A 23,375-nucleotide genomic window follows, 5' to 3' on the forward strand; every position below is an offset into this window, starting at 1 on the left:
ATTTTAAGGAAAACTCTTTATTTCCGTGCTCTAATGTTTTTATTAGGAACAAATGACTGAGAGATTCATTATTCATACTAATTGGGACCCAGGTGTAGAATATAGAATGAAAATGTGAGAGGTTTGGGGCAGTTTAGTGTTTCTAGAGGGAATAGCAGCTATTGGATATGTTGTGTCCATCTAAATGATATGAGGGTTCAGGATCAGCAATATCAAGGTGTGTAGAGGTTGACTATTCCTTTGGGGGGAGAAGCTCATAGATTAAGAGCTCAGCAACCCAGAACTCTAGAGCCCTTAGATTTTATGGGAAAGACCCCAATGCAAAGATTGGAACTACCAGTGGCAGAACTCACATGACTTGTCAGTCACCTTCCCCACTCAGCTACCTTAATATTCCTAGTTAACATTTATATGTACTAAAGTTTGCAAAGTATTTCACAACTACTCTGCTAAGTCAATGGTATTATCCCCATTTTACAGATGAGGAAAAAAAGGCATACAATGGTTAAAATAACTTGGCCAGGATCATCCTACTAGTTTGAGGCTGTACTTGAACTAAGTCTCAGCAACTCAACATCTAATTACTTCATCAAGGAGTACTTTCCAAGTTCCAGGGGTCCCAATTTTTACATTATGTATATATACATATATAAAATTACTTATACAAAAAATAAAGTACAAGATGAAATATTTTTAAAGTTATTTTATTTAACAGTGATACAAGTTTTCTGCTCCCATATATATGCATATTTATTAAAGACAATGTGAATGAATGTTATTTTTGAAAATCTATTTTGGTTTAACATTTTGGGGTGTAGCAATTCAAAAGTCTGGTTCCAAGCTCAATTTATTTTGATACTCAGTTTTAAAGAACCAGAGGAGGTTCCACAAAGATATATAAACCCAAATGAAAAAGGTGCAATATTATACGACATGGTAAATTTCCCTGGTTCTTTTGATGGGGCAGAGCAGTAAAAATGAAGACCAAAAGTCAGATGGAGAATAATTACCTACCTAGCTGGGGAGCAGTCCACGCAACAGCCCACTCTAAATGCAGGCAGGGAAAAACAAACCAGGAGGGCAGAAGTACCTGGAACAGCTGTGCTCCTCTCAATTCTACGACTTTCATTGTACACTCCACTTTGGATACCACTGCTCTGGACATTTCCATCTCAGCTGCATTAAGCTCTAGAATACTGCAGAGCCTCCAATATCAACCCATTAGCATTTCACAAGTACCTACACTATGTTATGTGTGGTATACCCATTACAAAGGATACAAAGACAAATTAAAACAATCCACACTTAGATTTGAATGATTTCACATAGGAAAAACTATGGAGAATGTCATCTGCAATACAAGAGTTGGATGGAAAGATTATACAATTCAGAAGTGCAGTTTCTTCATGAAACATTTCAGCTGACTTTTTAGCACCAATATTCATTCAATAATCCCTCTGGAGTTCTAATGTTTTCTAACCAGTTACCAGATCCCAATTATTTCTACCACAATACTCAACTGCTTGTCTCTTTCATGTTGTTGATTATCAATTCATTACAGCCTTCCTGAACTACATTAGCCTAAAGGAGACACTTTCTCTCCATGAAATCTTCAATGATATTCCTAGTTTTAAAAATATTTAGCTTTTTTCCTAAGACATGAAATCTATATGGCCTCAATAACCCAGTATGCAGGTGGGTGTCATAGCTTTAGTAGTAAAGCTGATCTTGCACTAAGGCTGTGACCAGAACTCAACCTTAAGAAACTGTTACCAGTTCAAAAGAAAGGGAACAAGGATCTTTACTCTTTACAATCCAATGAAGTGCACTGGATTTGTAGTCAGATGACAGGTGTTTTGATTCCCAGCCTTTGATCCTTACTATCTTCATAAATGTTATCTCACTAGAACCTATAGTAGGTGGCTTTTATTAAACACATTTTACAGTCAAGGAAATCTAGCTCAGGTCTTTCCTGACTCTGAACTGGGCCACGTAAATTTAACCTACTGTACTCCTTGCTTTGAAAAATTAAAAGAATTTGACTAAATCAACTCAATTGTTTTTTCTGAAATCTACATTCCTGAGTATTTGGATCAAAATTCAAGAGGGAAAGGAAAGTACAGAAGAGTGTGTCTACAGAAATTGCCTGAGGGACAGCTTGATGTAGACCCAAGTTCAAATGCAGTCAAAGATACTTCTAGCTGTGTGACTCATGAGCAAGTCACTTAAACCCCACTGCCAGAAGAAAAAAAAAAGCTGCCAATCAGTTTTTTAAGTATCTCCTTTGAGAAATGTTATCTAAGCCAGCTATGGTTAATAAAACGCTTTTGGGCCCTTGCACTTAAGCAGAGATGAAATTAATCCATTTTTGTACTCTGCAACTGTCAAGCAAAAGACCCACCCCTCCCCTCGTTACAAATCTGCACATTCTCTGGCCTATTGTCCACAATATAAGTTGACGTTGGGAGAAAAAAAAAAAAAATCACCCCGCCAAATAAATTTTGAATCTAGGTTATGCACTAGTACTGTTCTTACATCTTGACAGGTTCCAATTTTCCTGCCATTACTTTAAAAAGTATAGAAATCAGTAGGTGGAAATTCCAACACTATAGAAAAAACTCTTGACATTGAAAACAATTCACACCAGTGGCATTCCTCAAGAGGCTTCATTATCCAAAGTACTTTGTAGACAGAATTTGCAGACTGGACCATTTCACCACCACCTGTCTTTGGATTTTGTTTATGGTCAGATGCAGTAAGGGAAATTCAGTTATCAAGACCAAAAGTTCATTCCTTTTACAAAATCTCATAAGGCACTATTACAAAGTAAAACCTTATGGATAAAAATTAAAAAAAAAAAAAAAAAGTCTGTATTTGGAAATGATAATGGTCTAACATTTATGATACCTTAGTTTATACTTCTTGAAATTGGTGGTAATGGACAATCCTGGTAGCCATTTGATCCTCTTATCCTCACCCCGAGAAGTTACCTAATGTTGGCAGGGGTCCATTTTTATGCACAGCCCAATCAGAAATATCCCATGTCTACAGAGCTCAAATAGCCCAAAAGTTCATACATATAGGTAAAAAGCAATAAAAATCCAATGCTTCATGTGATACTTTCAATTTGAAAATATGAAAAACCAAATTGGAGTGAACCAGTTAAATATCATATAGTCAAATAATCAAATGTTACCAGAAGCTATACAAGAACAGCAGGAAGTTAAGATCTACAGAGTTTATATTTTGTCTGAGCTGTGGGATATGTCAAGTCAGGTATACTATGCACTAACTATATACAGAGGATCACTTTCAACTGTGATTACCATCACTGTCATGAATTTGACACTTGAAAAGGGACTTACAGGCATGTGCTGATCAACAGCAAGTGGTAGTATATTTCCCATTATTTAGCAAAATGATTTAAAGCATCTAATTGCCCACCTGAGAAATTTTAACTTAAAGCAACCTAGTTACCTTAATTTTAGATCATGGACAACAGATTAGTGAAATGAGGAAGTGATAAAAAGTGGCAAAATGATTGAGGTGGAGAGAGTGGGCATTTTGATTTGGGATGAAGGGTACATTTTGAGCAAGTAGACCAGTTTGTCTAATAAACACATGCAGGATAAAGAAGTGAGGATAGCAATGGTGAGAATGTGTATTCCATCTGTAACAGGACTGATTTTGGAACCAGAAATTTAATTTTATAAAAAATTTTTATATGACAAACACTGCTTAAAAATCTCCCACAACCAAGACATTCACTTGAAAAGAGTGCAATTCTCTAATAAACTGATTTTATAACCTAAACACATCCTATGGATATGAATAAAGCAAAATTATTAATCAAAAACTCCTGGAATCCAGGAAAAATGAAGACATGCTCTCAAATTTTTAAATAATGAAGATGTACTCTATTTTAAATTGGAGAGATACATGTTAACTAACAAGTAGTTCTCAATAGGGAGCCTCCAATTTTAAAATATTTATCATTTACAATATGTTTAACATGGAATGTAAACAGCAACTACCAGGATGGTTTTATAGTCAACAGCCATAAAGGTTTGAATGAATTTTTAAAATGTTGGTATAGAGAACATGCCCGAAGAACAGGGGTTATTTACAGAACTGGAGAAACCTCATGGCTACTGGAAGCCATGCTACTTTTGTGCCACCTAGCAGTGAGCTCTGGAACTGCCATAAGCAATACAGGACCATGCGCGCTTACCAAATTTACTAAAACTACTAAGAAATGGATTCAAACTATTTTATTATTAAAAATAAATTCCTTCAATAATCCTGGTTCTTCTTCCTTGGTTTGTGGATTTCCAAAGTACTGCTCCCTTTTATACTCCTGTAAATTCAAAAAAGATTATTTCAAAAAGCTTATTAAACACTTATTAAAATACTGTGCCAAAGGATTTCACTAAACTAAGCTTAAAAATGGCTTAACACCAAATATAAAACACTCATGCACAGCAAAGTTTTAATACTGAACAATTAAAACAAGAGGCCAATATTTTCTACATGCCATTAAGACTAACAGTACAAAATTGCCCAAATAAGAAATCATCTTCTTAATAGTGATCAAAGTTCATGATCACGGTCGTTCTACATCTGGACTACTGAAGTTTCTATTATCTTCACCATATACAAAAAACCTCAAATGGCTTTCTACTGAGAACACAATCTAAGCAGCTTGACCCATTATTGGATTGTCTTCCTTCAAATGGTACTTGCCCTTAGCAACATTAAAAACCCTAACTTGAGATTCAATTCCCACTTGTCCATCCAATATCAGAGAACCCTTCCCTCTTCCCCCCCCCCCTTACTCTTTATATATTATTACACAGTTCGCACCTTTTCCTTTTGAATGAATCAGGAAAAATTTTTCATAATTACCCGATATCATGTATGTTGGGGAGGAGGGGAAGCAGGGTTGAGAGGGAGAAACAGAACTCAACTAGCACTAAAATAAATTTTAAAACCCTTTACAAAGCTCTTGGTGGTGCATGTTCAAAATAGGTAAAAAATAAGTAATTTGGGAGCAGCTAGATGGTGTAGTGGAGAGAGCACCAGACCCTAAGTCAGGAAGACATGAATTACCTAACCAAGTGACTCTGGGCAAATCACAATCCCAAACCAATTGCCTTGCCACCCCCCCACAGGGGAAAAAATGACATTTTATTTATGTTAATTTATGTTCACAGAAACAAGAGATGGAAAAACAATTTGAAACAAAAGACAAATCGACTAACTACAATATCAAACAGGTATTAAAAGCACTGTCATGTGCTGTATTACAAAACTGAAACATTAAGTGCCTACTATGCTCTATGAACTGTGCTAAGCACAAAGATACCAAAAAAAAAAAAAAAAAAAAAGAAAGAAAACAGTTCAACATTGCCCAAGAAGTTTACAACCTAAAAAAAAAACAAAAACAGTTAATTCTGATCTTTTTACATTAATCATTTGGGATCAATTCTTAAGGCCGAGTATTCAGCAAAGCAGTTTTCTCAGAAAAGTAGGTGATACGCCACAACTTACCTATTGAACTGGTCAGATGGGTGACCCAGGCTCAGTCTGGATGTGCTCATGTTGTTCTAGAAGACCTCAAATCAAAACGGCAATGTTAATCACTAAAGCAGAAACAAATCCTTATAAAAATATAAAGTACAGCTTAAAAATTTTCTACACCTGAAATCCACTTAAAAAGAATGCAATCCTCTAATAATTAAATTTTACAATCTAAACATATCCTATGTATGGATATGAATAAAAAGTCAAAAGAAACTCCTGATAGGAAAAATGAAGGACTTGCTCCATATTTTAAAAATTTAGTCATTACTTTTTTTACTTTCAAGATCTTGAATAGCAAAGAAGGACTTAGAAAAAAAGCCCAAGTCACTATCCCTAATAATCGAGTTAAGTTTCTAATGATTGGTACAATTCCAGATTTAAGTTCTCAATTTAATTATCTCATAACCAATAAACTTAAGACTTAAATTCCACAGTTGAAAGAGCAGGTAAAAACTTACCTCAATGGATTGAGCACTCTTTTCAGCCTACACCAATCACTCTTACCTAAAGAATAATAAACAAAGTTATTATAAAAGCCAAAGATCCAAAAACTGCTAGTAATTTCACAATTTTAAAAGGTAAAAATTCCAGAGGTAAAGATTGGTAAATTGGGGGCAAATTATGGCATATGAAAATAGTAGGAGAAAGAAGCTCATGGGGGCAGATAGTCTAGTTTACATAATTCTTGTAAAGATGATGTCAAAGAGTAGGCAACTGAATTAAGAGTGAAGAACACTTCCTTTTAAATACAAAAATCCTAAACTGCTACTTTCACCAGTCTGAGCACAGTAAAGTTTTATTGCAACCCAAAATATACTATCCCTTATGTGAAGGTATGTGACAACTTTTACCCTAACATCATCAAGCCCTATTCTTTACTGTAAAGAAAGCACCTTTCCTGTATTATCTTCCACCATCAATCAGGCAGACTGACCAATCTCAGCAGAACCCATTCAAGAATGCCCTCCCCATTTCAAGTCTGATACTGCAGCTGCGGTCCCTTCATTCTGTAGAGCTCCCTTTTCCCCCTCCCAAGTCCTCACTAGGCTTTTAAATTAGGGCAGACTAACAATGCCACACCAAGGGAACCCGAGTAATACATGGCCTTCCTCAGAGAGAGAGGATATCACCTTCACAATGCAGGCCCACAGTGCACAAGAACAAGATCAGCCTTAATTCAATTTCCAATTCCAAGCTTTTCTTCTTCCCTAATTCCCTGTTGCACATGTACCATCCATAAGGGATACTATATCTTTTTGCATCCAACCCCCTCTCCAGATTATCCTATTCTGGTCCAGCCCTTTTCACCCAAGGAAAACCCAACTTTGTCAGCACTGGTGTTTTAAAGCAACATTTTATACATGGTGGGTTTTTACAGATGACTGTGGAGTTTCCACAGTTAAGTCTTTTAGTTGCCAATCATTATCTAGCAGCAATGACAGATGAATAGGAGTAGTGAATCCTCCAAATTCTTTCCCTAGTAAGCAGCCATTTGACAACTGCACTAGCTGACAGCACTGACTTATCAGCTAAAGGCAAAACCAAATAAGGTCCAGAACAAACAGCATGGTTCTCCAAAAAACGTCACATAACGTTGTAGGGAAATGCAATATAACGCAGGTCTTGCAAATCATGTCACTGCAGCTAACAATGATTAACAATAGGAGACATGCAACCCCACCCCCACCCCCAATTAAAGCTAGAGTCCAAAAAAAAACGAAGTCACACGCATCTGTTTAAGTATTGGGAAAACTGCAACCATCATCCATACTTTGTTATGTAGCTTTACAGTATTCTCAGTAAAAGCACCCGTTGTATTTCATCTTTCAAACAGCACCATTATCTTGTTTCCAAGGGCCTAACAAGTACTCAAATACATTCTGGCATCACACTTCTGAGCTTCAGATTGTTTAAATTTTAAAAGCACCAGTTCAGTTTTGAATGGTAATGTAAAATCATGAAATACAATGCAAACACCTTGGTATTTTTCCATTACTGAAACCCACTTATTCCCAACTTTTGACTTTAAGGTGTCTATAACGGTTTTTGGTCTGTTGGTTTTTGTTTTGTTTTGTTTTGTTTTTGGGAAGGGGGGAACCTACTGCACTAAGATTCACATTTGATACCTAAAGCAAATGGAAACCCACTTACGTCACAGGTTGTTTGTTCTGTTAAGAGTAAAAACCCAATCAAGCTTCAAGGATGAACAAAGCAAAATGATAAAACCCTTCATGATATTCCTAAAGTCCAAAATGTTATGTCAAGAATGTGCCCTTAGAGCATACTGACTTAAAAAATAAATCCTAAACTTAAAACTCAAGCACTTGTAACACAGTAGCAAATATGGCCACTGATTTAACATTTTTATGCACAGAACACCCCAGTGTTAGAAGCCAGATTTCGTGACACTGATGTCACTTGCTGAGCAACAGAAATACAAGCTACATCATGTTATTACTACAGTGAGCTAAACTATTCATTAAGAGACATCAAAAGTACAGAAACTACTTGCTTGAATGGATTAGAAAGAAAAATACAAATGTCTCCAGTTTGGAAACTGTTTGCTAATGAGCAAGCTATTCCCTGGGAAATACAACTGAAAAATGTTCAAGTCAAGCAAAGTCTATACCAGCATTCATGCTAAGTTGACACAACTTTGCAGTTACAAAGCAGAAATCATTTACACCTGAAACCTGTTTCTTATGCATTAGCCAAGAACCAGTTCAGGAACTTAAAGTTAAAAGTTCAATCAAGTTCTAAATACAACAGTGGATACAAGCTTAAAGTCCATCCTTCCTAAACAATAAAGTGCTTTGGAAGACTTGCATTTTCTGGCAATTTGAGTTTAGAAACATCACATTCCTGAAGCTAATCAGAGCCAAGTTCACAAGACTATTCTGAAGATCATATTCACTCTACATCACGACGAGCTTTTTAACTGGGAAACCACAATTCCCAGATTTTGTTCAACTGTTGGCAATTACTGGGAAGCCATGTTTCCCAGATTTTGTTCAACTGTTGGCAACTAAACATGTCATACCAATGTCCTCCCCACCCAACACCTCAGGGTTTAAAAGTATAGACAGGTTTGGATAAGCCACAAAACTAAAGAACTATTCACACTGTAAGATTCCCACTTGAACCCATGATTAAACAGAGTTCCCAAGGAGCCCCCCCCCACTTTTTTTTTTTTTTAAATGCACAATACAGTAAACTGTAATTTGGATCTCAGTTCACTTATTCTAGAGAAATTACTAAACCAAGATGGTATAATGAAAAGCCTACCCATGCTGACCTAGTCAGGTCAGTTTGTTGCTACAGAAGACTACCACATGCTACAAAAGTCTTTCAAGATTTTAAGATCACCCAACTGTATCTAAGTATGGTTTTTTGGTTATGTATCCCCTCTTCCCCAGAGCTGCAGTTTTCAATTTTATCTTCAGAGTTATGCAAGGAAACCAAAGAAAGCCACACAACTGAGTCAGATACCAAGGTATCAGGTTTGCAGTTTTTATCTCAGAATTGCAAAGAGCACTGAATTCTGCTTACATTACAGCTCTAACCCGAAACTCACGCAGTTTTGATGCAAGCTAACTTCAACATACAAGTGTTGGGTGCTGCACTGTAATTTCATTATCAGAAGTGTGATGTCAGAATGCCCACAGAATAAAAGTACATAGCAAGTCACCAAGTTAGATTATATTGCTTGTTACCTACCTGTATGCAGTCGGCAATGAGAATCTTGGAGCAAGCAGGAATACTACATCCGGGTCCTAATGTCCATTGCCATTTGCGGTACTACGTTCCTCACAGTTACGCACTGCAGAAATGCTGGCTAAATGCAGTTATGTAGCAGGCCACTACTTGCACAATTGCAGTCCAAGAATACCAGAAAAACTTTCTGCCACAATAAAGTGGCTGCCAAGGAGAAGCCAAGTAATCTAGATTTTAATCTACCATAAAATGCCACATAAAGTCTCACAGATGTAATGTTACAATTTCTCATAAATTGTAATCTGTTTATGTTAAATGGTATAATGCATCTATGCAGCTGTGGGATTATGTTCCTACAAGTTTAAAAAGGATGCTTAATGTACTAAGCAAAGAGGATTACAATTTCACGGGACAGTGTGTGCAAACACATTAAGCTTATTTACTACCTAACTGCTAAATCTACCCAGAGTTGGGGGTACTACAGGAATGCAGTTTAAGATTAGGAGGATTGAAGTATACTTAAAAATATGCTGCATAGAAAGTACCAGTGGTCCTCTTAAAGCCCAATCCAAATCAAAATTATGAATAAGGGAGAAAAGTGAAAAGGGAATGAGAGAGTTGGGAGGGAGGAGGGTGTGTGTGAAAAAGGTGTGGTTTTTTAAAAGGAGAAAAATGGCTAACAAAATGACTATTAATATCTTAGAAACTGCCAAAACCCAATAATTATGGACTAGGCTAATCACCACCCTTCTCCCAACCCATGTGGATCAAATTTTTAGAAAACTTCCTTTTAAAATTATTTAAATTCAAATTAAGTTATGACTACCTTACACCTGTTTAGCACAAGGATCTCAAAAGAACTTTTTGAAAATCAATTTGAGCAGTTACAACACTTGGTAACACTGCTATTAACATGACAAATCAAATGTCAGTTGAACTGAATAGTTTTGCTAAACTTCGTTTAGCAATTTTACTGCCCCAAATAAGGGTATCAAAAGCCACAACTTTCAGGCTATCCATTAGCATTCTTTACCACTCTTCAAAGGTACAGTACTACTTAAAGCTTATTTTAGGGTCTGTGCCAGCATCTCTTTTATAAAGAAAGGCATGTAATCTGAAAAATAAACTGAAACATTAATTTTACAGGCAGACTTCCCAATTCCCCCGCCATCCCCCCCACCCCCACACAATCAAGTTCACCCTCTATGGGTGTCCCATGAACACCCTTTGGATAGTTTTTTTGGTTATTAGTTGGGTCCTTACTACAGTTCAAGTTATAATGGGACTGCTTTCAAGCCAAGAGTTATGTAGACAAAAGAACTTGTGTATCACTGACAGGGCTAAACTTAAATATAATAATATGCAGAAAAAGTCAACTGCCCTCTTCCTTTTGGTGAATAGAAACAATAAGCTTTAATATTATAGCCAAAATCAAAGAGTCTACCTCAATTAAACACATTGCATATACTCAGTAACAACTAGTATTTTAATGACAAGACTTGCTTTGGCTAGTCATTACATTTGGGGACTCCCTACTCACCATTACCCAAATGCCCAATTATTTTAAGTTCTGCTTTTATACATAGGCTAACTACAGAACTAAGCTTTAGCCTTTTGACAAAGGTTTGGCTTAGAATTTCACATTTGCCAATTAGTACACCGAGGAGGGGAAAAGGGGAGGAGGAAGAGGGAGAATACCATAGTAACAGCTACATTAATGTACAAGTTTTGAAATGCATAACTAAAAACAGAGCCAAACCAGGATGGTCACACTTCTGCGGAATGTATTTTAACACTGGGAAATCAGGCTCCCAACACTCACAGGCAACCAACTACATTAATATTACTCATGAGATAATCTAGAGTGAAGGATTCAATGAAGTTGACAAGTAACTGGCAACACCATCGAAACACTTCAAAAGCTTTATAAGGGAGCAATATTTGTACTGTGTAGCATGAGCTATGCCCTCCAGATTTAGTGCTACTTTATAATGATACACCAAATAGTAACTATAGGGATATCTGCCAGATCTACAATTCAGTACACTTGGAATTTATATAGCCCTAAATGTAATCACCACTAGCTCTCAGAATGGAGAACTGCTAATAAGTTATTGAAGCTTCTAGATTTAATATTCCTATGCTGTTTTGCCCAACAGAAGTAGCACAAGGAGCTGTAAGTTACAGAGTACAAATTTGTATGGTTCTCCCTGCTTTTAGGTCATTCAACTACCTTGCAGCTTTCTCTGGTAGGTTAACTATTTCAGGCAGAACACACATTCCCTATTTATAGAGCCACTTAAAAGTAATGCATGAAGCCTTCACATTTAACAATCTTTAATTTGGAAGAGAAGTCAATACAAGCCATTCTTTAGGGTTTGGTCTTGGGGTAAAAGAAGGGGTGAAATGACCTATTTTTTTCCCCAACTTTAAAAACTACCAAGCACAGGATAAAAGTCATCGATAGGGCTATTAAAAAAAAAAAAAAGGAAAAAAAAACCAACTCGGCCAGGCCCGCCCTCCTCCCCCCACCAACAGTTCTAAAACCCATTCCATAATCTTGATACATATTCCTGCAGAATAGTTAACAGTTCTGCTTCAACTTACATCACCATCTCCAAAATACTCAAGATATAGCTTATCCTCATTGCTGTAGAATGTATAATGACAGCAAGCAAATAATTACTATTCTTTTCAGTAGCTATTACTTCTTTAAAACTAGAATCATTTGTGGAAAGAACTGCTTCTAAATATATCTTCCCACAAATGAAAAGTACCTTTCAAAGGCCAAAGAGTCTTAAGCTTGCGAGGTGTATTCCCTGACCTAATGATGGAAGCATGAATGGCAAAATTAAAGATCAAATTTATAGCTAGTTTTTTCTATTTATTTGAAGCACAGTAAAAAAAATTGGTACACTTTGGGAATTCAGTGGCACAAGGTACACTGCCATAACTTTAGGGACGTTATACATCAAAAAAAAGCTAGATTTTCTCCCTTTTTTGAAACACTGCATTACATAATTTTACTCGCCCAAACAGACCATTTACAAATATTAGGTCAATAAATTTCTAACATCCATAAAAATGTAGCTTTCTTACTAAAATGCAAGAATTAAAAAGATCGGTGTCTAAACAAGAAAAGACAAAAAACAAACTGGAATGAAAGCCTAGATATCACATCTAAAATCGGGGCTTTTTGTTTGGGCCTTCATACTCTTCTCTCCCTCTACCATATCCTGCTGGAGTTCCAGGTCCCATTCCTCTAGGGCCCTGCCCACCCACAGGCCCAGCTCCTCCCTGCCCAAAGCGCTCAGTACGCTATTGGAACAGTATTAACAGTTCATTATATGTAGTTGATGTCCATGTGTGTTAAGTAAATATTTTTAGAAGGTTCCGTAGTCAACGTTCGTCGATACAATCACCATTGAGTCGATCCACAGGTACCGGGAACATAGAAAGGAAAAAAGGGTAATTTGAAAATTAGTTTATGGTAATACATGCCTTGAGGTATGTTCCCACTTGATCCATTCTCATACACCTGTGTTTCAAAGAACAGATCTTCCCTGTAGTGCTAAAAAATTTAAGCATTAGTGCAGATGTGAATACCCATTCCAAAATGAGTTCTAGAATTTTCACACCTCTTTAACCCAGAGAAAGGCTTGCATACTCAAGGTCTGAGCAGAGAAATTTAGTTGACTCCAGTCAATTTCCAAGAAAGCCTAACCAGAAAGATTGAATTCGCTCAGTATGAGTTGACATGAAAGGCCTACTCACCAGTTAGTGGCATGTGCTGCATTAGAGACCTTGTGCTTTTCGAGATGGGCTTAAGACAGATCTGCTGACTAAGCTGCAGATGTCTTAAAAGGTTGAAAGTTTTAATACAGTGCTACTGGACTACAAAAAGAAAAAGCAAAGAGACTAATGGATTTAATGATTTAACCTAACCAGCACAGTAACTTAATAAAAACTTGTTGCCATATTCTCACTTAAGAGCCATAGCTACATAGCCAGATACAATTTCACAGTACCATCTGACTGTTTAACTAAAGACACAGGAGTGATGTGCATCCATTAAACAACCCAACATTTCCCCAGGTCTTGTGCAAGTCCACTTTAAGACTTCACTGTGATTTCAAGGCTTTATTGGCATCTCCCAGTTTTACCAACAAGCCCAATTTGACTGCAATAAAGCAGTGATTTCAAGACTCCATCTAGTATCAGGTAAAAAGGGTAGTGACTGAACAAAGCAGTAGCCCCTTCTATAATTATAGGAGCACAGAAGCCTAATTTGTTGCATTTCAAATAAAATTAGATGTCAACTACTATCCCACCAAAATAAAGTAGAATCAGTATTTACTGGTTCTACAACTAATACCAACAACTAAGAAAAGAATCTTTCAAAATACTAGAGATATTGAAAAGACTGGCTTCAATCCTTCTAAGTAATGGATTGTCAAAATCAGCAAGGTTTTCTGGCTTTTTGCATTTTTTAATTACAGCTAAGAACCCAGAAGCTGCCATTAAAGTGACATGTGTTACCAAGGACTGCATTATCAAATTTTAGCACCTTTATCAGCACTTTAGTGAACAGTATGAAGGTGCACTGGCTTTACTAAACCACTCAAAGCATGACATCATTTCCTTTTTATTCTTAAAAAAAAATAAAAAATAAATTTAAAAAGCCCATAAACAAATTTTATCAAAGGCCATAATGCTAAACTGATCTCCAAGTCATCTGTTTCATTTTAATATAAAGAGATGATTTCTGGGTAAGCCACAGCAGCTCACCATAGCCCAAGTCCTATGAAAAGTGATCCAAAGATGCCCTGAATAATTTTTAAAACTCACCCTCTAAACCCTTCTAAATGCCACGTGCACTTATAAGGATGGTGAAAGCCTAATGCAACCACTCAAACAAGTTCAAATTATTATTTTTCCCAGGCATTCTTGTAAGCTATCAGTAGTAAAACTATATTGAGATAGCATCAAGAGGTCTCAGATCAAGAGCACACAATTAGTATGCTAAGTAATCTAGTCTTTAAATGTACCCTTGAACAAAATGGAGATGTAGTAAGTTGAATTAAGAGGCTGTAACCACAGACAGACCCAACAAATGGGAAACGACGAGTCAGAACACAATCAGAATTTCCTTGTCATATGATAGAAGACACAGCAAATAAGAGGCCAGAGTCCTATCACTAAAACATGCCTAACACTACAAACTTTGATTCTAATACATATGGCAAATACCAGCTTAAAAAAAGATACTTTGCCATGTGATTACTCCCACTTAAGATAACAGAGTAATCTGGTGTGCTCAGTAACACTAGGAATTTGGGGTTGCCATGCACTAAATCAAAAGTGCATCAGCAACAGAATGCAGAACTTCAAACCTATTTAAATGCCAAAGAAAACTGCAAATATTCCAGAAAGCATAGTTCCGATTCCCTTATTGGCAACCTTGTCTTCAGCTAAGTTACAACACAGCTGAAAAAGCTTTCTACATATATATGTATCGCCACACTAATCTTCCATAGCACTATTTACAAAGACTAGGGGAACTAAGAAAGTTCAAAGTCATCTGCTTTTAAAAAAATTAAAATTAAAAAAGAAAAGGTGAAAATGAGAAATTCCCTCATTAAGTCCTTACAAGATACATTACCATGTCACTTCCCATCATGGAACCACTCAGGGCTGTTGGTGGAACTCCAGGGCTGGCCTCATAACCTATGCCACCACCACCTAAAGGTGGAAATTTCTGGCTTCCTGAGCCATAGGGATCTAAGAAACAGAAACACTGGTTATAATTACTCTTAATTATTCAGTCAACTAATGTTCTTAAACACATACACATTTTCAACTTACCTCCCATGTTCATTGTTCCTGCACCCATTCTTATCTCTCTCTCACGCTGTAAAAAGAAAATGCTTTTATTAAACTAAGCCTCTACTTTCCAAACATCTGGAATAAGACAATTTTCAAATTCCAGCATGAAAGAATGCTATACTATTGTTGGGATAAAGCAAGAGTTATAAAAATGTAGTTACAGATGAAGTCAACATGTATTAAAACTTTTATTTCCAGGTCTACTTAATGCCCTTTCCTTTTTTCCCTTCACATTTTAGTTACCTTTTGGCAATTCACTGGGCAAAGGAACAATAGTCATTTTGTCTACTGAAAATTTAAAGCCAAAATTGCCAATAAAATATTAGGTTAGGCAAGAGCCTGACAAAAAACTAAGATTCAGAAGTGTGCCAATTTTTAAACAATCTCCACTTACAGGATCCATGTATCCCATCCGACTATAACTTTCTTCTCTTTGGCGTCTCATTTGCTCTTCCATCTCACGCTGCCGAATCATCATTTCTTCTTCTCTTCTACGCCGCTCTTCCTCTTGCCTAGAAAAAATGCAGTTATGAATAGCAAGAGATCATTATATAAAACAAACAAATGTAATGATAGCTGTTTCTTCATGAGGAGAAAAGAATTCAGAAGTGAACTTAAGGCTAGACTCTGCCATTCTACTAGTGGCACAAATTCAGACAAGGCATTCAAATCTCTATGCCTCAGCTATGAAATCTAATTCTTTTCAATTTCCTTCCTTCATTTTAATAATCATACATACAGAAGTTAGAATTACAGATAAATCCTACCTTAACTGTATTTCTTTGCGTTTCTGCATTTCTTGATTGTGAAGTTCCTCCATCCTTCTCAGTTCTTCTTGACGCCTCATTAGATCTGGGTATTTCGCAAGTTAAATTTTTTCCCATTAATGCAGACAATACATAAATAATAATTATACATCTAAGTAATTAATATAATACCACCTCAAATTTGACTCTAGATGAGGATGCTTACCCTGGCGTAAAAGATTTGCCTGATGTTCATGATATGCATCTTCCATTTCACTTTCCAGTTTGTCTTTCGCATCTTTCATGTTTTTCTCCACTTGTTCCCTTTGCTGCTTTTCCATCTCATCCAAAGACTTCCATCTCTGGGAATATTCAAACTCAAAGGTGCCATGCTGAGCAAAACGTGGAGGGTTCTCTCTCTCCCTGAAAATTGTTCAAGTCTGTCAAGTTACTTGGTACATGAAATGTGATTTGGAAAAATCTTATCAGAGCTTGTATCCAAGATTATCATTCAAGGAACAAAAAGTTGAAATTTATAAAGCAGGCAACCTTTTAAAAATACCAACACTTACTTAAATCTTTTACCTTCCTCAATTTTATGAGCAATTTTATGAGCATGTGTCAATATAAGAAATTTGCCATTACATGGCAATGAAACATCTGCAACACCAAAGTGTGTGCACCACACACAAATAGAGTCATTGATGGAGAAAAGCAATTACACCTCAGGAAGAGGATAAGAACCAAAGAGTTATTGAGAATAAATAACAACAGGAAATAAGTTTTTCACCAAGTATTAGATGCAAGGACATTTTAGATCAGGATCGGGGTAAAATAAATAGCTCAATTGGAGTAAAAGAGGTGTCCAAAAGGGAAATGGCACTAATCTGAGGCTTTGTATTAAAGGAGGACTATTGTGGACCAACATAATACAGTATTTCAGCTATTCCTCTAATGACCAGCCTAAGACTACAGCATCTTTTTTTTTTTTTTTGCTATCATACCAATTCATATTTGTATCCACTAGAATCCCCAAGTTTTCCCATGTTTTATTTTAACCCTATTCTTAGCCTGTAAACTAGTCAGAATTTTGCATGGTGAAAATGGCTAATTTATAAGACTAACTTTAAATTAGGTTAAATGATAAGACTCCCAAGAATAGGTTTATAAGGGTTCCAAATTGGCCAATTCTCTAGTGCATCAATTTTTTTATTTTGTGCTGCCCTGGGCTATTTACCCATCCTGCTGAAATTAAATTTTTATCCATGATTTGAATAAAGGTACAAATGTGTACTAGACACTTAAACAGAGAATAGCCAACGAAATGGAAGATAGGATCCAAAGATAAAGTGACTTACTGGGTTGAATCTAAAAAGATCAAATTAGATAAGGATATTAATTACCATAAGTTTTTAAAATCCCAATTTAAAAAAATCCCACAAGCACACAATGGGGAGAAGCAGAATTATGAAATGTGTAATATAGAGGCAAAAAAGCTAAGGTGACCTTAAGCTACAGATTCCAGAAATAAGGAGATAAGAAATCTTTCTGTACCCTGATTTTTGTCAGATCTCATCTGGAGTTTTGTGCTCCAGTTTTGGTCACAAATATTTAAGGAGGACATTGATAAAAATCCAAAGAACAATCAAGACAGTGAAGTTTAAAACCAAAAGTTAATATAAAAATTTACCCTGGAGAAAACATCAGGGAGATATAAGTAATTTTATGTATTTGAATGGCTGCCAAATTAAAGAATGATTTATCTTGTTTGGCCCAAGTCAGAAAAAGGACCATTGGATAGAAAGAAGCAAATGCAGACTTTTAAGAGAAAACTTCAATTATCACTATGGAAAAGTAAGACTATGTCAAGTCTTTCAGTTCTCTCTCCTTGGAAATGGTCAAGCCCAAGCTAGATTACACTGTTGGTCAAAGTAGGTTATAGTAAATTCCTTTTCACATATGGTTTAGACTAAATGGCTATTCTTGTCTTGTAGCAAATTACATTGTAGTTGTATTTCAAGAACAAAACTTTTTTTTTTTTGCAGCCCCAATGTTCAGCATAGTTGTTGACAGTAGGAATTTAATAAATGCTTGTTGATTCAACTCTACTATTTGAACCTGAACAGTGACTAAACAGCTATAGGTTCCTTTCCAACCCTCAACTTCTGTGGTTTCCTTTTAGATATGGAAAAGGGGGAAGGGAATTGTTAAGATGATGACTTCTTCCAACTCTCATTTCTATTTGATTGATTATTGAAGCAAACCCTCCAAAAAACAAACAAGACCCCCAGAAAGTTAATCCAGTGGGTCTGGATCCAACCAATTTTTTTTTTTTTTAAAAGAATTGCCACTAAGAGTTTTTACTCTATTTCCTACCCACCCATTTTTTTAAATAAGAAAAATAAGATGTTCCTCTACTAGAATAACATTCCAGTGCTTCTATGATGTAGAAATGCTAAGCTCTTGGAAGGCTATTTAGGGACTCTCAAACAAGCAGTTGGGAAGAAATTGCTAATGGTAGGCACTAAAGAGTGCAGTTTTTTTTTTCCCTTAGGACAACTAAAACCCATGAAACTAAATTGTCCTTTAAGGCAAAGATGTATTCTGAAGGAAAATCATAGTCCTTTTGAAACATTTAAGTGTAAAAGAGCTCTTACTTTTGATACATTGGATTCTTCTGGGCAAGCTTTTCAGGAAGACCGTCTTCATCATCTAACTGCTCAAGAGGTTCCACAATGACTGGTCGAGGAGTTCTAATGAAGAAAAAAGAAAATAGCATGCAAGTTTGGTCTTCAGATTAAAAAATCCTACTCTAGAGACAACAAACTCAAAGAAACAGGGACCACTACTAAACCATACAAAACATTCCCTGTAAAACACATACTGATTACAAAATGTTAATATTTACCAATGTTTTATTTATTTTGCAAATGATGACATTTTAATTTGGTTCAAACTTAGGAAGTTTGTGAACCAGTGTGAAATCTCCATGCTGTACCACATTCATATACTAAATTTAAGAGAACTTAAAAATCTGAAATATCTTACGTTGTCAACAAAAATACTCCTTCACTGCATCTTTCAAATGCTTTTCTTGCAGCTGGCTTGGAAGCAAATTCAACAATGCCTTTTCCTGTAGATCTTCCTCGATCATCAACAATTACCACAGCCCTTTCAATAGGTCCAAATTGGCTGAATGCTTCTTCCAATAATTCATTGGAAACATAGGGTGAGAGATTTCGTACAGAGAGGGCAGCAGCATGCGTGGCAAAACGAACACGAAGTTGTCGCCCTCTCATAGGTGTATCATCAAGTTCTGCTTTGGCAATTTCTGCCAAAGCTCTTGATTCCTGAAAATATCAAATATTAAAATCTGAATTAACTTTAGAATTGACTTGAATTGGGGACAAATTATATCATTTCTCTTACTTTCTCAAAGATAAAATTTCCTATGCAACATTAAGCAGGTCTAGAAATCAAAAGACCCTAGTTGGAACCTTGAGACCAAGATTTTGCCAAGATCTCACTTTTTCAGTTGTGTACTAGTTTTAAGAGTCTGGTTCAGAAGATTTCTATTTTGGCCCTTGAAACTTTATTTAGAAAATTTATATAGCTGTCCATTACTTGTTATGCACCTATGTACCAAAGTGTATAAATAAGCACCATAAACTACTATCTAATCCCAATGGTTCATCTGATAAGGTACTGAACTATAAAGTTTTATATAAATCGCCAGAGCAAAATGGATTTGTTCATGGTCACACAGTATTTGAACCTAAGTTATTCCTGACTATACTCTTCCTGTTAAAAATTTGGGAAAACACTTTGCAAACCTAAAAGTGCTAAATTTAAGTTATTATTACAACACATTGCTACAGAGATTATTACATAATTCAGAAAAAAGGGGTGTCTGGAAAAGAGTACTTTCCCCAAAACTTTGATATACAGTGCCTAAGTATTTGCATATTATTATACAAATTATACAAACACAAAACTAGTTTTGTAATTGAAAAAGATGAAGTTCAAGGAGTATTACTTTTATTTTGCTTGTGGTCAAAGAGCTAGAGACAGAATCTGGAGATCAACATCTGCCATTAGTGCTATGGAATAGAATACACTGCCTCTAGTGGGCCAGACTAAGATAATCACATTACAGGACACATTTAGGATGTTTGCACCAGGCATACCAATTGTCTGGATACTAATGTGTGTCTTTTTAAGCAAAATTATAATTACTCATCATCAATTTCTGCTGACTTAATGTTTCACCAAAGGTAGTGTATGAGCCACAGACCAATCTATATCTTTACGTTTTCTCAAGATTTAGAAATTTGCCTATAAAAACCGGGGCTGTCCTTGGTTATTCACTAAAACAACCCCAGTCAAGGTACCATTCATGATAAAAATCACAATAAAGGCATGTCACTTACCTACAACCTAAACCATAAAATGACTTGAAAATGTTAATAGATTCCCGACTCTAAATAAAACGAATTGTGCATTTTGTATTGTGCACGCGCATCCTCCAGTGACAAGGAGAATAAATACACTCACCAGTTTGATGAATCCAAATCCTTTCCCCTTATTGATAAAGACTTCACCAGGTTCTCCATACTTAGCAAATAATCTTTTAAAGTCTTCGTCCGTAATATCGGCTGGCAGATTCCCAACAAATAACCTACACCGTTGGGTGTAAGTTTTCTCTCCAGGCCTCCTCAATAGGGACAAATTTGCTTTAAAACCCTAGGAAAAGTGGGGAGAGCAGTTTCCAGTTAAGAGGCTGAACGCCCAGAAAGCGGTTTACTTTTCCCAGAATTAATGCACCCCATACAGCCTAACAAAGCACCCCCCTCCGCCCCCTTTCCCGGCCGGGCCTGACCGGAGGCCGGACCTGACCGGAGGCCGGACCGGTTCCCTTTGGCTGCCGGCCCCGGGGCAGGCAGGAGCGGAAGAGGCTTTGACTGGGCTGCGCCCGGCCTGGAACAAAGGACCCCACCAGATGGACCCTCCTAATTGAAGGGGAAGCCGAGGTCGCGACGCGCAGGGAGCCCGTGCCGGGGCCCGGACCCCACCTCCTCCCGGCTTTCCCCTGGCCCCTCCTCCTCCCCCAGCGCCATCTTACTCCATTACGTCCCAGCCTCCCCCATCTCTCCAGTCACGCAGGACCCGCATTAGGATCCGCTACACCCGAAGGTGGAGAAAATGGCGGCGACGCGTCACCGAACCACGGAGAGGTCTTCGTGCCCCCTCCCCGCCCCCGCCACGAGTCGGCTGGCGGGCCGCGCTCACGCATGCGCCCAGTCACCTCGCTGCCGACAAAATGGAGTCCGAGGCCTAGCGGAGGGGGAGGGGAGGCCAGAGCAGGATCGGCGCCGGCCGCCATTTTAACACGCCGCTCACTCACCTCCGAGTCCGAGATCTTCTCTTCACTGCGGCCCGCGGGTCCGCCGGGCGAGGGGCCCTGGTGATGGGGAGGCGGCTGCTGCTGCTGCTGGTGGTACGGCGGGTGGTGCTGCCGGCCCCCGCGGGGCTCCCCGCCGCCCCGGTGAGGCGGCTTCGGATGTCCTCCGGGAGGAGTGAGGCCCGGCCCGCCAGGCTTGGGCCCTCCGGGCATCTTGCCTTTGGGCCCGCCGGGGCTCGGACCGGGCTTAGGCCCAGAGGAGCCCGGGGGCGGAGGGGGCGGGCCCCCGCTCGAGCCGGAGGACACGGAGGCCGGGGTCGAAGAGGTCTGCTGCGGCCCCCCGGGAGGGGCCGACGGTCCGGATGAGGCCTGCGAAGTCGCCGAGCCTGGGCCCTGAGGCCCCCCCGAGCCCGGGGGCGGCGCGGACGGCGCGGAAACGGAAGCCGGCGCGGCGGTGCCCACTGTGGGCCCGGGGCTGCTGCCCGGAGGGAGCCCTGGCTTCGGCGGGTCCGGGGACGACGCCTGTTGCTGCTGCGCCGCCGCCGCTGCCGCCGCCGCGGCCGCCGCGGCCGCCGCCGCCTGTTGCGCTTGCTGCTGCGCCAATACCTGCGCCGGAGGCGGCGGGATGGAAGGCTTAGGTCCGGTCTGGACTGGGCCCGGCCCCAGCGGCCCTCGATTCTGGCTCAGGCCCATGCCCGGCGGCGGCGAACGGAAGTCATGGCTTAGGCCTCCGCCTCGCCCGCCGCCGCCACCGCGCCGGTGGAAGCCGCCGCCGCCGCCCCCGCGACTCCGGAACCGGTCCCGGGACATGTCCGTGATCAGCGGGCGGGCGAGGCAAAAGCGGAGAAGTCGCTCAGGGAACGTGGAGGCCACCTTGCTGATCACAAAATGGCGGGGGACACAAGCACCGCGCCGCCTTTGTCCTCCGCTTATATAGGCCGTCAGCTCTGAGCCCGCCCCTTGCGCTCCCAGATGGACAGCGAACTGCACCAATAGGTAGGTTGCCGCACAATGACGCGATCCCGTCCTCCCTCACTGGTTCGCTACTAAGGGGTGGGACCCGTGCCAGGACCGCTTGTCTGAACCGGCCAATAAACAGCAGAGGAAAGGATTTCTTTCCGCCGTGATTTGCTGACGGAATTTGAATGAGCACTCGTGGGCGACTTCTGTGTGTGTAGGTTGGGATGGTTAGAACATCTTGTCTAGAAATGGAGCTGGGAGCGTGTCAGTGCATCGGGAGCCAGGATTCAGTGCCGGAGCGATCCTCGAGCATCTCTCGTTTTACAGAGACGTCCTTGAGCCCCAGAGGGCGAGTTCTCAGGACTTCCTCCGCGCCTTTGAGTTGAGTGAACTAAAAGCATTTGTTAAGCACTTGCTGTATGCCCAAATCCGTCTAAGCCCTGGGTTCAGGCAAATAAAAAAAGATGCAGCCCCGAAGAGTTCCCTCTCTAACGACTTATCAGAGCCAGAGAGCCACCGCTCACCCCTCCCGGTACAAAGGAGGCGGTCCCGGCTCATTGACCTTGGAGAGATGCCCCGGGGGGGGGGGGGGGGCTGGGGGAGGGGCTCCAGGGCTTTTCTCCTAGTTGCTAAACTTTAGCCACAGACTGTCAGTTTGCTTCCCCGGCATAACTGGGAGTCGTGAGTGGAAGTGCTCTTGGGATGCTACGGACTGGCGGCAAATAAAATAGGGAAGGCTTTTGCCTGGCATTCAAGGCTCTCTTCTTCCCTTAATACGTTCTGCATTCTGCTCTAATTAAATTCTCATCTCTGCGACTTGGCGCCTCCGTCCCTCGTACTTGCCACTGCACCCATTCCTACCCAAGCCCTATTTCCATGGTTGCCTCCCTTTGGAAGCATTACCCGCTATGGATCACCTAGGGATGCTGAGCTCACTCAACTAGAACCTTCTCATCCCCTGCCTCCATTAGGAGCTGCGGTCTCCTCAAGGTGGGCGAAACTGCCATTTCCCCTTCTGAGTTGCACTGGTGGGCGCAAGGCCCTGCACACAGCAGGTGCTGAGGAGCTTCTGTTTATGTGGGTTG

At 39.4% G+C, this 23,375-nt stretch overlaps 1 protein-coding gene across 2 annotated transcripts; it reads right to left on the minus strand.

Moving 5' to 3' along the window:
- Positions 1-1,197: 1,197 nt before the first annotated feature.
- SFPQ (splicing factor proline and glutamine rich) lies at positions 1,198-22,262 on the minus strand. Of its 2 annotated transcripts, XM_031962107.1 has the most exons (12): positions 21,334-22,262; positions 20,484-20,672; positions 18,978-19,279; positions 18,587-18,682; positions 16,156-16,352; positions 15,951-16,035; positions 15,578-15,695; positions 15,163-15,208; positions 14,960-15,078; positions 6,042-6,087; positions 5,551-5,615; positions 1,198-4,357 (listed from the first exon to the last, which is right to left on the minus strand). In XM_031962107.1, the coding sequence occupies exons 1-10, from the start codon at positions 22,138-22,140 to the stop codon at positions 6,064-6,066; spliced, it is 1,983 nt and encodes a 660-aa protein (XP_031817967.1). In that variant the 5' UTR covers positions 22,141-22,262; the 3' UTR covers positions 1,198-4,357; positions 5,551-5,615; positions 6,042-6,063. The 2 variants fall into 2 exon arrangements, with proteins under 2 accessions (XP_031817967.1, XP_031817966.1); XM_031962106.1 differs by lacking the exons at positions 1,198-4,357; positions 5,551-5,615; positions 6,042-6,087 and adding an exon at positions 6,500-12,615.
- Positions 22,263-23,375: the final 1,113 nt, after the last annotated feature.

Source organism: Sarcophilus harrisii, chromosome 3, assembly GCF_902635505.1.
Source record: "Sarcophilus harrisii chromosome 3, mSarHar1.11, whole genome shotgun sequence".
NCBI lineage: Eukaryota > Metazoa > Chordata > Mammalia > Dasyuromorphia > Dasyuridae > Sarcophilus > Sarcophilus harrisii.